At 40.5% G+C, this 14998-nt stretch overlaps 1 protein-coding gene and 1 long non-coding RNA gene across 3 annotated transcripts in view; one reads left to right on the forward strand and one right to left on the reverse strand.

Annotated features, from left to right (window-relative positions):
- Ints2 (integrator complex subunit 2) overlaps positions 1-14998 on the reverse strand; it is a 46692-nt gene that overhangs the window by 17269 nt on the left and 14425 nt on the right. For both annotated transcript variants that reach the window (XM_048366387.1, XM_048366386.1), the window contains exons 9-16: positions 13655-13780; positions 12621-12692; positions 12430-12544; positions 10441-10509; positions 8837-8971; positions 7917-8093; positions 5407-5515; positions 3235-3339 (exon numbers count right to left, since the gene is read on the reverse strand). In XM_048366387.1, the coding sequence (XP_048222344.1) occupies positions 3235-3339; positions 5407-5515; positions 7917-8093; positions 8837-8971; positions 10441-10509; positions 12430-12544; positions 12621-12692; positions 13655-13780 (908 nt within the window). The remainder of the gene's footprint in view (positions 1-3234; positions 3340-5406; positions 5516-7916; positions 8094-8836; positions 8972-10440; positions 10510-12429; positions 12545-12620; positions 12693-13654; positions 13781-14998) is intronic.
- Positions 8975-14615, forward strand: LOC125366010. The gene is made up of 3 exons (XR_007213768.1): positions 8975-8988; positions 13833-13837; positions 14460-14615. It is a non-coding gene; the product is annotated as an uncharacterized LOC125366010 (long non-coding RNA).

Raw genomic sequence — 14998 nt, forward strand, 5'->3', positions numbered from 1 at the left:
CTATAAAGTAGTCTGAACCAGAGAATTTGCTGAAGTAAGAATTCCCAAGAAATCTGAATGAAGTGAGTTGGGGTACTATTGCATATATTAAAAAGTTCTCAAGATTTCTTCTACTTCCTTCCAACCTAGGTCTCTCATCAGGAAAAGTTGTTTGACACAGCAAGGCTCAAGAGCTGAGGGGAAAGGAAAGAAAAAGAGGGGGAAAGAATGCCCATTATGGGGAAGATGACATGATTTGAAACAGATCTGCTCAGAAATTCTTAGAGACCTCTGTAATGAACATACCCTTTCCTCCATCCCTGTGAAGAATCTTTGCTACAGATGGGTACAGTTAAAGGTGTTCATTTTGAGTCTCTAAAGTAGCATCTAAAAGTTAAACCTTTCTTTTTCTAAATCAAATCCTTGTTTCCAACATTTTGACTATAATACAGTTTGAACATTTATGGCTAATGTGTTTTAATAAGAAAAAAATAAGTGATGATACCATGAAATGCTTATCTAATTATATGAAGTACTACAAATTAAGTGCTTGGCACATAAGTATCTAATAAGTATTGCTGCAATTGCACTATCATCATCATTCTCCAAAAAGAGTATAAAAATGCCAGGTGTTGGTGGCTCACGCCTGTAATCCTAGCTGTAATCAGGAGGCTGAAATCTGAGGACTGAAGTTTGAAGCCAGCCTGGGCAGAAAAGTCTGAGTCTTATCTCAATAAATTACTCAGAAAAAGCTGGAAGTTGCACTGTGGCTCAAGTGGTAGAGTGCTAACCTTGAGCAGAAGCTGAGGGATGGTGCCTAGGCCCTCAGTTCAAGCCCCAGAACTGGCACAAGGAAAGAAAAAGAGTATAATAACAGCACTAATAAGAATCGAAGTACCTAAAATCTAACTATTCCTTTATTTATGTACCTTCAATCAAATCATATCACTACTTAATCCCAGGAGGGATAATATCTGCTTCATTTCTCATAAAAGCTATGTAAAACTGATGTTTCTGTGCTTGAAAATTCATTGTAACAATCAATGCACAAAGGCATGTATACTCAATTAAAACTACCCCCTAAGTATCATAAAAAGACTATAATAGACTAATTTATGTTTTAAACAGTTTTTTTTAATTAGTCAGATAATATTAAACACAAGGGGTTGGGAATATGGCCTAGTGGCAAGAGTGCTTGCCTCATATACATAAAGCTCTAGGTTCAATTCCTCAGCACCACATATATAGAAAAGGCCAGAAGTGGTGCTGTGGCTCAAGTGGCAGAGCGCTAGCCTTGAGCAAAAAGAAGGCAGGGACAGTGCTCAGACCCTGAGTTCAAGCCCCAGGACTGCCCCCCCCCCAAAAATGTTAAACACAATATCAATTACTTGGAAATAGACTGTGCAATTATATAAATAAATAAATGCAGCCATTGGTTGGTTGAAGATCAGTGAACGCTTGTGTTTCTCCTTGAAACACATCACAACTAAAAAAATCACTTTAAAGAAACAGGAAAAAAAAAACAACCATACTCACACAAAAAAAAGATGTTCCATTAAGAAAAATAATTTCTAGAAATACTACTATATATCTACTTGCCAATAATTATAGCTGAATTACGTTATATCCATATTAACACCATGGCATATTACAGGAAAATAAGGCAGCTCTACATGTAGTGTCATAAAAAGTCATCTTAAGGGCTGGGGATATAGCCTAGTGGCAAGAGTGCCTGCCTCAGATACACGAGGCCCTAGGTTCGATTCCCCAGCACCACATATACAGAAAACGGCCAGAAGCGGCGCTGTGGCTCAAGTGGCAGAGTGCTAGCCTTGAGCGGGAAGAAGCCAGGGACAGTGCTCAGGCCCTGAGTCCAAGGCCCAGGACTGGCCAAAAAAAAAAAAAATTCATCTTAAAGACTATAAGAAAAAATAAGAAAAGAGGCAAGGTATAATATCATTCTTAAGCCAGTGCTGGTGGCTCACGCCTGTAATCCTACTACTCAGGAGGCTGAGGTCTGAGTATCATGGTTCAAAGCCAGCTCAGGCAGGAAAGTCCATGAGACTCTTATCTCCAATAAATGACTTGGGAAAAGCCAGAAGTGGTGCTGTGGTAGAGCATTAGCCTAAGGAGAATCAGGGACAGCACCCAAGCCTCAAGTTCAAGCCCCAGGACTGGGAAGAAGAAAAAAAAAGTGTGTGTGTGTGTGTGTGTGTGTGTGTGTGTGTGTGTGTGTGTGCGCGCATGCGCGCGCACGCGTGTGTACAGTTTTTTTTACTTATTTTTATTTTTTTGCCAGTCCTGGGCCTTGGACTCAGGGCCTGAGCACTGTCCCTGGCTTCTTTTTGCTCAAGGCTAGCACTCTGCCACTTGAGCCACAGTGCCACTTCTGGCTGTTTTCTATATATGTGGTGCTGGGGAATCGAACCCAGGGCTTCATGTATGTGAGGCAAGCACTCTTGCCACTAGGCCATATTCCCAGCCCTAGTTTTTTAAACATTTAAACCTTTATTTGCCCAGGCACCAGTGGTTCTCACCTTTAATCCTAGATCTTCAGGATGCTGAGATCCGAGTACTGTAGTTCAAAGCCAGACTGGGCAGAAAAGTCTATGAGACTCTTATTTCTAGCTAACCACCAAATAACTGGAAGTGGAGCTGCAGCTCAAGTGTTAGGGTGCTAGTATTGAAAAATTAAGCTCAGAGACAGTGGCCAGAATCTGAGTTTAAACCCCAGGACTAGCACACATACACACCAAAAAACAAGCACTTAAAAAAAATTTTTTTTAAACCAAGCATTTATTCATGGCTGTATCTATTAGGTTCAATCATATAAAATTACTATAGATTAAAAAAAATACAGATAATCCCCAACTTATCGGGTAGAATATGACTTTTTAGCAATGTAAAAAGGATCTGCACCCAGTAGCACCTGCATTTTGACACGAGTCATTTCCAGGACTTATCCAGGAGAACATGCTTCAACTGTACTCACCCCTAAACACAAATGTCTGCAATTTGATTTGGTTTACGCTGTAGAGAAAAATGTCTGCAAATACACTAAGTGGAAACCAGCTACTTAGGAGAAGAGGAGGTTTGCAGGGAGTGAAATGATGGATTGAATGAGGGAAACAGTGGAATTTCACCTTTGAATTCTTTGACTCTTTAGCATGGAGCATCCATTACACCTTATAACATAAACAGTAACATATCTCTTACCAATAAGCTTTAGCACTAAAAAGAAAATAAAACAAGTACCTCCCAGTTCTTGCTGTAGCCCTTGAGCCTGTCGAATAAGGAATTTGATAGGAATCTGATCCATTAAAGAAGAAGAATATGATTTGGGTTTCCTTTGCATGGCAGCTGTCAGTCAAAGATAAACAACATAAAAGGACGTGTTAGAGACCAAACCTTCCACCCACATAAAAACAAAAACAATATGAAACTTTTAATTTACTTAACCTGTGGATGTACTGCATAATGATAAAGACACTATCAAAATAGCGAATATACAGGAAAGTAAGAACATACAAAAACAGCAACGTGGACAAATACACTCTACCAAAGAATTGCAAGTGAGTCAACACTTCTCAAATCTGGGCTAGGAATGTGGCTTAGTGGTAGAGTGCTTACCTTGCACGCATGAAGCCCTGGGTTCAATTCCTCGGCACCACATAAACAGGAAAAGCCAGAAGTGGCACTGTGGCTCAAGTGGTAGAGTGCTAGCCTTGAGCAAAGGAAGCTCAGAGGCAGTGCCCAGACCCTGAATTTAAGCCCCAGAACTGGCCATAAAAAAAAAAAAAAATCTCAAATCTATTTAGGAGGATCACATGCAGTCATGAACACCTGACTTACATCTTGAGAGTCCCAGTAAAATTGCAAAGAGCAGCCTTATCAATTCACATTATTTAAGATAGTGGTGACTGCTTGTTAAAGTAAGTTAGGCAATATGAATTTGACTTCCATCTCTAGATTCCTACTTTCAATCAGCAATGTCTCTATCGTATACTTTTTTTTTCTTCTTTTCTTTTTGGGGGGGTGGTCAGTCATGGGGCTTGAACTCAGGACCTGGACACTGTCCTTAAGCTTTTCTTTTTTTTTTTTTTTTTTTTTGCTCAAGGCTCAAACACTTGAACCACAGTGCCACTTCTAGCTTTTTTTGTGTATGTGGTACCAAGGAATCAAACCTGGGGCTTCGTGCATGCTAGAAAAACCCTCTACCAGTAGGTCACACTCCTGGCCCATTTTTTTTTCTTAACAAGTCCATTTTATGTTTTTTTCTGGTATCTTAACAGAAGGGCTACTCATCCTTTGTTTAAATATATACTATGCCCCAAATTCCTTGACTCCATGTCTCATCTCTTTAATGCATTCTTCATCCTATAGCAATAGTTTGTTTGTTGTTATACTGGGGCTTGAACTCAGGGACTCATGTTAGGAAAATGGAGGAGAAAGGAACAGGCTTGGACTGTTTATTAAAGCACAGGGAGGGACAAGCAACCTTCCAGCGGGAATGGAGGTTGTACAAGGAGATCGGGTTGGAGTTAGGCTTTTATGAGGTCTGAGCAAGGAGACAGAGGTTATTTAGTTAAGTACAGGGGAGGTGATTACAGGTACAGGCAGAAAATAGGGTATCAGTCTATCTTGTGGTCACAACCATTAATATGAGGTATAGTTTGTATAGATATATAAGATTAGGCCAAGAAGGGAGAGTTAAGTCCTTCAACTCATACTCTTGCTTGGCTATTTTGCTCTCTAGCAGGAGGACTGAGTATGGGAGCAGGTAAATACCAACACACGCATATACTTATGCACCAATGTCTTTTCTGCAAAGATATAAAATGATGCAAGAACTCACTAGAATGTCTGACCTAGGCTGGGCACTGGTGGTTCACCTGTAATCCTGGAGGCTGAGAATTGAGGACTGCAGTTCAAAGCCAGCCCAGGCAGGAAAGTCCATGAAACTCTTATGTCCTATTAACCTCCAGAAAACCATAGTGGAGCTATGGTTCAAAGTGATAGAGTGGGGCTGGGGATATGGCCTAGTGGCAAGAGTGCTTGTCTTGTATACATGAGGCCCTGGGTTCAATTCCCCAGCACCACATATGCAGAAAATGGCCAGAAGTGGCGCTGTGGCTCAAGTGGCAGAGTGCTATCCTTGAGCAAAAATAAGCCAGGGACAGTGCTCAGGCCCTGAGTCCAAGGCCCAGGACTGGCCAAAAAAAAAAAGAAATCAAAGTGATAGAGTGCTAGCCTGGAACTAAAGGAGCTCAAGGATAGCACCCAGGCCCTGAGTTCAAGCCCTATGACTGCCAAAAAAAAAAAGAATATTCAGCCCTATTTTATTATACAAGCTCCAGTGCCCTGGAAAGTAGCAAATACAAGCAAATAAAATAAACTAGTAGAACTATTTGCCAATGCACAGCTTACCCAAAGTCTTTGTGTTTGCTAGGAGCGCTTCCTCATAAGACAGTATGTAGTAGAGCACCAAGAGCTGCGCTGTGATACTGAAGCGCTGGTTAAGGCGGATGCTGTCACCCTGGAGGCAATGTTTACACACTTAATATTGTAGACTTTAGTTACATGAGTGACTGTTGAACAACTAATGAACCATGCAACAAAACGAGTATCAGAAAGCTGAAACATGTTCGGGTTGGGGGGCAACAATGAGGTGAAGGGGTACGGGAATAAAGGGAGGAAAGGTGGGCTAAATGCAGTTGTTGTATTCAATGTACTCTAGGTAAAACTAGAACTACATAACTTGAGGGTAGAGATGAGATGGGGAAAGATGGGGGAAATGAAGGAAGGGGTGACACTGATCAAGATGCATTATATTCATAACCTGACTTCTAGAATTGAAACCCCTTGAACAACTACTTAATACTAATGAGGATATGTTTTAATTAAATGAATGCATTTTTTTTGTTTTAACAGCAAAAGCACTGAAATAGACTTCTTATCTGGAGTTGCTTTTCCCAAACTCAATGAAATAGGAGGAAAGTTGCAACATTTCATTACACTCAGGGACCACTTAAAATCTAACTGAAATTTGTGATGGGATAACAGAAGAAATACAATATATTTATCTAGTCTTTAAGATAGGGGGGAAAAAAGCTAGGTGCTAGTGTAATCTTAGCTACTTGGAAGGCTAAAATCTCAGAATCACTGTTCAAGGAGTGAGACTCTTATCTCCTGTTTACCACCAAAAAGCAAGAATAGAGTGTGGTTCAAGTGGTAGAGTGCCAACCTTGAGTGAAAAAGCTAAGGGACACTCTCCAGGCCTAGAGTTCAAGACACCTCCCCCGCCGCACACACACACATAAAAAGACATCAGTTACTATTCAATTACATTTCCAGTAGGCTGCTTCTGAAGGATTTCCAGGAATATCAAGCATTATGTAAAATTATCATGAAGGAAACAATGCCTAAAAACATATATTACATATCAAGCATAAAGTCCTGACTTCAATCCCTGGCACTGCCAAAAAATCTGATAGTGCCTGTTCAACTATGATTGTGAATGGCGCAATTCATTTTCCACTCAAACACAAGGAAGAAAAACATTTTCATGAAACTTCCCATTAAATGAATCCAAGTATAGTTTCCATTCCTGGTAAACTAAGCAGGCTACATTGAACTTTTTAAAATGTCAGATTATTCTATGAGAAATACACAATGACTGAGGCGCCACTGCACTGGAAAACAAAGCTCTGAAAGAGCTCTTTGAACCGGAGGTACGGCAGGACATAACCTGTCAACCCTGCACCTGCGAAGCTGGGGCAGGAGGATCTTAAATTTAAGAATAGCATGGCGGGCTGGGAATATGGCTGGGAACACGAAGCGCTGGGTTCAATTCCTCAGCACCACATATACAGAAAATGGCCAGAAGTGGCGCTGTGGCTCAAGTGACAGAGAGCTAGCCTTGAGCAAAAAGAAGCCAGGGACAGTGCTCAGGTCCTGAGTTCAAAGCCCAGGAATGGCCAAAAAAAGAAAAAAAGACTAGCATGGCAACATGACAAGACCCTGTCATTTGTTCATACATACATACAAAGATATATAGACACTTATCTCCTCAAAAAATGCTAAGAAAATATTGTTTTTTGCTTGTTTTGGCAGTGCTAGGTTTAAACTTGGGGCCTATGCTTACTAGGCAAGCACTCTACCACTGAACTTTACTCCAGCCCTACTTCTGAGCTGTTTATTGTTTGTTGTGCGTGTATGCCAGTCCTGGGGCTTTAATTCAGGGGCTGGACACTGAGCTTTATTTGCTTTATTTGCTCTACAATGGCACTCTATCATGTGAGCCACAGCTCCACTTCTGGGTTTTTGGGTGCTTAATTGGAGATTAGAGTCTCACAGACTTTCTTTCCTGCCTGAACTGGTATTGAGCCACAATCCTCAGATCTCATCTTTTTAAGTAGTGAGGATTACAGGCATGAGCCACAGACACTTGGCAAGTGCTGGTTATTTTTGAGATAGGGTGTCACTTTATGCCTAGAGCATGCTTTAAATGCAATCTTATTTTTCAGTTCCCACCCCTACTGGCATAATAGACACATGCCACCACTCTCAGCTTCTTCCAGTAAGTCTTACAGACTTTTCATGCCCAGGCTGGCCTGGAATGCTGATCCTTCCCATCTCAGCCCCCAACATAGCTAGGAGGACAGGCATGTCCCACTGGTCCAAGCTATTAGTTGAGAAGGGATCTCTTGAACTTTTACATCCTGGTTGGCCTCAAACCACAATCTTGACCTCAGCCTCCCATGTATCTATGACTGCAAGAACAAGCTACTGGCACCTAGCTGAAATTTTAAATTCAAGATTACCTAGAAGTCTTCTGAGGTTAAATAAACAAGAAGAATAAAATAAAAGAAATAAAATAAATTAAAGGAAAAAAATAGAAAAATGAGCTAACAGATGCAAAAGAATTAGTACTTTACCCCAATGACTTCCTGGAAAATATTGAGTATTTCCTGTTCGGTGACTGGCTGGTTTGTGGCTTCAGGGTTCGATTTAGATGCAGGAGTAAGGATAGAATTTATATATACATCAATCAGAGGAAGTAACTGAGGATGCAGCGGAGTAGAGGTTTCACACAGCTGTCTATAAATCCAATCCTAAAAAGAATGGTACAGGCACTGAATCAATTATGGCAGTAAGAAAAAAATGGACAAAATTATAGATACAGAGATGCATATTTGGTTTTATATATCAGAATCACAAAAACACTTATTAACACTATTAACATTTACAAGCTCCAAATGTTATCTACCTTCAACAATTGTCTTTGATATTAAAATATGAACTGCCTTAATATCTTGATCAAGAATATGTACATATATGTGTGTATATATATGTTTTTAAGTAATAAGAAAAACATTTGAAGAACCTACTTTCCACAGATGTAGAGTAGCATATGTATTATTAAGTAAGGTCTCACATTGGAAAAGAAGTCAGAGGGATCTTTCTTCTGAGAAATATTCAAATTAACAAAGTACCTTTGATAAGCACTAAAAGAAGACCACTTGACCCTGGGTACACTAGAAATGCTGGATGTGTGTTTGTACTCTTAGTTCTTAGCTATTTTAATTAATGAAAATATAAAGGAAATGCAAATGTTAATGAATAACCATGTGCTGTTGCTGAGAATTTAAATGAATGAGTGACATTACATTTTGTGTGTGTATGTATATGTCAAGATCTTTTACAATTATAATTATATAAATGACCAGTACCATAGCCTAATACCACACATTTCATACACAAAACCCACAGTAAAAGCATACAAACTATTATAGAACTAGCTAGAAAGAAAGAATTAACCCAAGTTATAATATGAACTGTAAATGTAAGGTCGTACTTTTATGGACACTTTGTGCTTGGTAAAGGACCGACTCCTGAGAAGCTGGTAAATACAATGAATAGGCAAAAACCCAGTAATGTTAGCACTCAGGTTGCTGGTGACAGGGACCCGGACTGCATGCGCTGTGACGACCTGAAAGAGAAAACAGTGTTAATAAGTATTAACACATGGGAGCAAATAAATTATTTTGAAAGAGGAGTTTAGAAGGTAAACTACCAACACTTAAGTGAGGTTCTTAGGAATGCATAGTAAATATCAACTGCTAAATGTCTTAAGTATTTTTAAGTGATGACGTAGTAGCCAAGTATAATGGAACATGCCTCCAATCCCAGCAGTCTGGGGGCAGAGACAGGAGGGTCACAAGGTTTAGGCCAAACTGAGGTATACAGAAAGACCCTCCATCAGCCAGGTGCTAGTGTCTCATGCCTTTAATCCTGGCTACTCAGGAGGCGGAGGTCTGAGGATTGTGGTTCAAAGCCAGCCTGGTCAGCAAAGTCCATGAGATTCTTATCACCAATTAACCACAAAAGGCCAAAAGTAGAGCTGTGGCTCAAGTGATAGAGTGCTAGCCTTGAGCAAAAGGGCTCGGGGCAGCACCCAGCACTCAGGCCCCCAATACACACACACACGACTTAAACAGGTCTCTACTTGACCTTTTGCCTGAAAAATCCAAATGATTGTCCCACGAGCACACTACTGATACCTAAGACTGCACCTTAAATTTCTAATCAAAGTCTCTCAGGGGCTCAAGTGGTATAGTGCCTGCCTAACTAGCTCAAGGTCCTAAGTCTAAACCTAATTATATAATATAAAACACACTTTATTCAAAATACTTTAAATACATCAGCCAGCCCAGCAGCTCATGCCTATAATCTGAGTTACTCAGGAAGCAAAGACAAAGAATATCATGGTTGGATGCCAGCCAGTCAAAAGTTAACAAGAACTCCATCTCAATCAACAAGCCAGGAATTGTGGTATGTGTCTATTATCCTACCAATGCAGCAAGCCATAAGTAAGATGATTGTGATCTAAAGCTAGCATGGGCAAAAATACGAGAGCCTATCTGAAAAATTATGTAAAACAAAAAGGGCTGGACATATTTATATAAACCCAAAAAAGGAAAAACATCTCTAAGCATAACAGTAAGATACAAAACATAAAAGAAACAATAAACTTCATAAAAATAATAATGATTTCCACATGACATTCAATGACATTTGAAATGTGTTTTAAATGTACTATTCTTTACAAAAATGTCAAAGATAAAATAAGTCATCATTGGGTTGGGAATATGGCCTAGTGGTAAAATGCTTGCCTCGTATACATGAAGCCCTGGGTTCAATTCCTCAGCACCACATATACAGAAAAAGCCAGAAGTGGTGCTATGGCTCAATTGGTAGAATGCTAGCCTTGAGCAAAAAGGAAGCCAGGGACAGTGCTCAGGCCCTGAGTCCAAGCCCCAGGACTGGTGAAAAAAGGGCATCATTACAAACTGAAAAGGAAAGGAGAGAGACCATATCCTTTTAAGGTAAGATACACAAGTTTTCTCCTAAAGTATATTACAAAGAAAAGTTAAAATACCTAAGAACAAAAAGAAGTACCTGCTCAGTAAAAATCTCCTGTGTAAAGATAGTCTTCATCCTGCTCAAGGAGCTTGGCTTAATTACAATCTAAAATAAACAAAAGATTGGTCAGAGTACATTATATGCAGGTTGTATATGTCACAAAGCCCCTTTGTACAATTAATAATTAATTTATGATAATAATATAACCAAAGGAATTCCAAGATTATGGAGAAACACATAAAACACAATTTATTCTGGTGAATTTATTATTTAAAATGGTTATGATACACAGTATTGATGTTTAGATGTTCAAGCACTCTATATCAAAAGTGACTTCACAAACCCAGCATTAAAGGGTACTTTTCTTCAGAAACAGAACCAAAAGACAAGCAGCAAAAACATAGGGTAGTGGGTTATATCTATTGCCTTAGCTTCTCAGAAAGTTGGGGCTGGAAGACTGCTTGACCAAAAAATTCAGTCAGAAACAACCTGGACAACATTGTAAGACTAATCTCAAAATAAAAAAAGAAAATGCTAGTCTTAAAAGTATTCGAGGGGCTGGGAATATGGCCTAGTGGTAAAGTGCTCGCCTCATATACATGAAGCCCTGGGTTCGATTCCTCAGCACCACATATATAGAAAAAGCCAGAAGTGGTGCTGTGACTCAAGTGGTAGAGTGCTAGCCTTGAGCAAAAAGAAGGCAGAGACAGTGCTCAGGACTTGAGTTCAAGCCCCAGGACTTGGAAAAACACAAAACAAACAAACAAAAAGTATTTGAGTCAGGAGCCAATGGCTCACACCTAATAATATTCCCAACTTAAGAGGCTGAGATCTGGGCTGGGAATATGGCCTAGTGGCAAGAGTGCTTGCCTCGTATACATGAAGCCCTGGGTTCGATTCCTCAGCACCACATACATAGAAAAAAGCCAGAAGTGGCGTTGTGGCTCAAGTGGCAGAGTGCTAGCCTTGAGCAAAAGAAGCTCAGGGACAGTGCTCAGGCCCGGAGTTCAAGGCCCAGGACTGGCAAAAAAAAAAAATGCTGGGGCTGGGAATATGGCCTAGTGGCAAGAGTGCTTGCCTCCTACACATGAAGCTCTCGGTTCGATTCCCCAGCACCACATATATGGAAAACGGCCAGAAGGGGCACTGTGGCTCAGGTGGCAGAATGCTGCTAGCCTTGAGTGGGAAGAAGCCAGGGAGGGTGCTCAGGCCCTGAGTCCAAGGCCCAGGACTGGCCAAAAAAAAAAAAAAAAAAAAGAGGCTGAGATCTGAGGATCACAGTTGAAAGCAAGCCTAGTTAGGAAGCCCATGAGACTCTTATCTCCAGAAAACTGGAAGTGGAGGTGTGGCTCAAAGTGTTAGAGTGCTAGCCTTGAGCCAAAGAGCTCAATGGCAGTGCCTAGGCTCTAAGTTCGAGACCCACAACCAACCATAAAAAAGTATTTGCATTAAAAAAAAAGTATTCAGGGGCTGGGGATATGGCCTAGTGGCAAGAGTGCTTGCCTCGCATACATGAAGCCCTGGGTTCGATTCCCCAGCACCACATACATAGGAAGCGGCGCTGTGGCTCAAGTGGCAGAGTGCTAGCCTTGAGCAAAAAGAAGCCAGGGACAGTGCTCAGGTCCTGAGTCCAAGCCCCAGGACTGGCAAAAAAAAAAAAGTATTCAGGAAATAGTAATTATTAGAAATTTAACTCAGAGGAGAAGGGGGGAGGGTAGTAAGGGTTTTTTAAATGATAACATATGCATTGATTTTAAAGAAAGAACACACTGCACTGTTAATGGTGGCATGCTAGATTATCTCTGGATGATGAAATTACATTTTCCCTTGCTCTATTTTCTAGTGAATTTTCATTGCAGATCTATTACAAATGTTTTCAAATTACACTTTTTCTAAGGGTTTCTGAAAAATCTTCAAATGATCAAACAACTATCATTGCTTAAATGAAAGCAATTACTTATTTTACCCTACAATGAAATGTCTATCTTAGAAACACCTTCTTTTAGAAAGAAGATAGAGTATTACCTTCATCCCCAAAGTGGAACAGACCAGGTCAATGATAGCACTAAGCTGGTTGCTATGGAAGTACATAGCCACCAGTAACAACATCTCCCCAAAAGATGCAGACACACCTGACGTACTGTTGAAACAGAAAACAGGAATTACTAGAGACAACAAGAAAAGCTTTCACCACTGAACAAAAGAAGAATTCTTACCTCTCAAAGTAAGCTTCTTCTTTTATCATCCAACTGAGCCATACCACCATTAGTTGCTCCTGTTCAGGTGTGCTAAATAGAACATAATAGAAGGTTACTGGTTTTAAATCAGAAAAACTAGCAAATAGATAAAAAGCATTCTGAAGTTATATCTGAGCTAGGTGCTGGTTCACACTTGTAATCTTACTCAAAGCCTCCCCCAGTAGGAAAGTCCATGAGATTCTTATCTGCAATTAATCACCAGAAAAACAGAAGGGGTGCTGTGTCTGAAAGTGGTAGAGTGCCTTGAGTAAAAAAGCTTAGGGACAGCACCCAGGCACTGAGCTCAAGCCCCAGGACCAGCACCTCAAAAAAAAAAAAAAAGCAAAAGCCCTTTGAAATTAAGATGTGTGTGCCCTGGGTTCGATTCCTCAGCACAACACAAACAGAAAAAGCTGAAAGTGGTGCTGTCGCTCAAGTGGCAGAGTACTAGCTTTAAGCAAAAAGAAAGCCAGGTACAGTGCTCAGGCCCTGAGTCTATGTCCCAGGACTGGCAAAAAAGTTAATTAATTAAATAAAACAAAAAGTCAGAAACTGCTGGATGTTGGTAGCTCATATCTTCCTAGCTAGTCAGGAGGCTGAGATATGAGGATCACATTGCCAAACCAATCAAGCCAGAAAGTGTGAGTCTCGAGACTCTTATCCAAAAAGCCAGAGTAGAGCTGTGGCTCAAGTGGTAAAGTGCCAGCTTTGAATGAAAAAGGTGAAAGGCAGCACCTAGGTCCCAAGTTCAAATCCCAGTATTGGCGGGCGCGCGGGTGCACACACACGTGCACACACACACACACTACAAATGTTCACACAATTTTGTAGTAAGCCCTTAAAACACGACTATATATGCATTTTATTTATCTTGTCAGTGTTGGGGACAAAACTCCATCCTGCTTGCACATGCTAGGCAAGTGCCCTCCCAGTAAGTTATAATAATCTCAGCCACTATACGTGCATTTTAGTGAGAAGCACCCCCTGAGAAAAACAGCAATAGACGATGATACCTGACAAGCATAGAAAAAGCCAGCAGCATACAAAAGGAAAGTGAAACAAAGCGAACGCCAGCAGGGGTGGCAGGAGGACGGCTTGTCATCAGCTGCAGTAATTGTTCAGCTTCTTCTTCAGTTGGTCTAAAAAGGAATATATAATTTCATTTTACCATTTGGTAGTTGGAGAAGGAAGAAAAGGTGAATTTCCCAACATTTTAACATTTTATAACTTTATGATATATCAATATAAAATTTTTACCATCTTAAACTGTCAAAAACAAAACCAAGAAATTATAACCTTAGGTGTGCAGGCTCATAACTATAATCTCAGCTACTCAGGAGATAGATTCTTTTTTTTTTTTTTTGGCCAGTCCTGGGACTTGAACTCTGGGGTCTGAAGGCTGTCCTGGCTTCTTTTTTGTTCAAGGCTAGCACTCTACCACTTGAGCCACATCGCTGCTACTTCTAGCTTTTGCTGATTTTGTGGTGCTGAGGAATCAAACCCAGGGCTTCAATGATGCTAGGCAAGTACTCTACCACTAAGCCACATTCCCAGCCCAGGAGGTAGATTTTTAAGGACAGCCAGGGGCTGGTGTCTCACACCTGTAATGCTACCTACTCAAAAGGTTGAAGTCTAAGGATTACCATTCAAAGTCCAGCTCAGACAGAAAAGTCCATAAGACAGTCTTCTCTGATTCACCTCAAAAAAGCTGAAAGCAGAGCTGTGGCTCAAGTGGGAAAGCACAAGCCTTGAGCACAAAAATGCTTAGGACAGCACTGAGGCCCTTGGTTCCCACCTCAGTATGGGGGGAAAAATTAGTAATATTTGTAGGGCAATCCAACTGAAATATCAAAATGCTGGGTAAAGTTATTTTATTTATTTTTATTTTTTTGTCGATCATGGGGCTTGAACTCTGGGCTGAGGTGCTGATCCTGAGCTGTTCTGCTCAAAGGCTAGGGCTCTACCACTTTGAGCCACAAGTCCCCATCTGGTTTTCTGGTGGTTGAGATAAGTCTCATTGACTTTCCTACCTGGGCAAGCTTCAAAACACAATCTTCAGATCTCAGCCTCCTGAGTAGCTAAGATTACAGATTTGAGCCATTAGTGCCTGGCTTTTCTTTCTTTTGAAAAAACTTTAATGGGTTAATACTATGTCATCTACAGGAAAAAGGAGAGACCTAGAACAAATCATGTTAAGTTAGGTAAGCCAAGCTCAGCATTATATTTTCTCTCATATGTGGAAGCTAGATCTAAATTACTGGGACATAAAAAATTATATAGGTTTCCTGAGTAGCTAGGATTCTAGGCATGAGCCACCGGCACCCGGCATATCATTTCAATTTTAAGCAATTTATGAT

Source organism: Perognathus longimembris, chromosome 17 (assembly GCF_023159225.1).
Source record: "Perognathus longimembris pacificus isolate PPM17 chromosome 17, ASM2315922v1, whole genome shotgun sequence".
In the NCBI taxonomy this organism is placed as follows: Eukaryota; Metazoa; Chordata; class Mammalia; order Rodentia; family Heteromyidae; genus Perognathus; species Perognathus longimembris.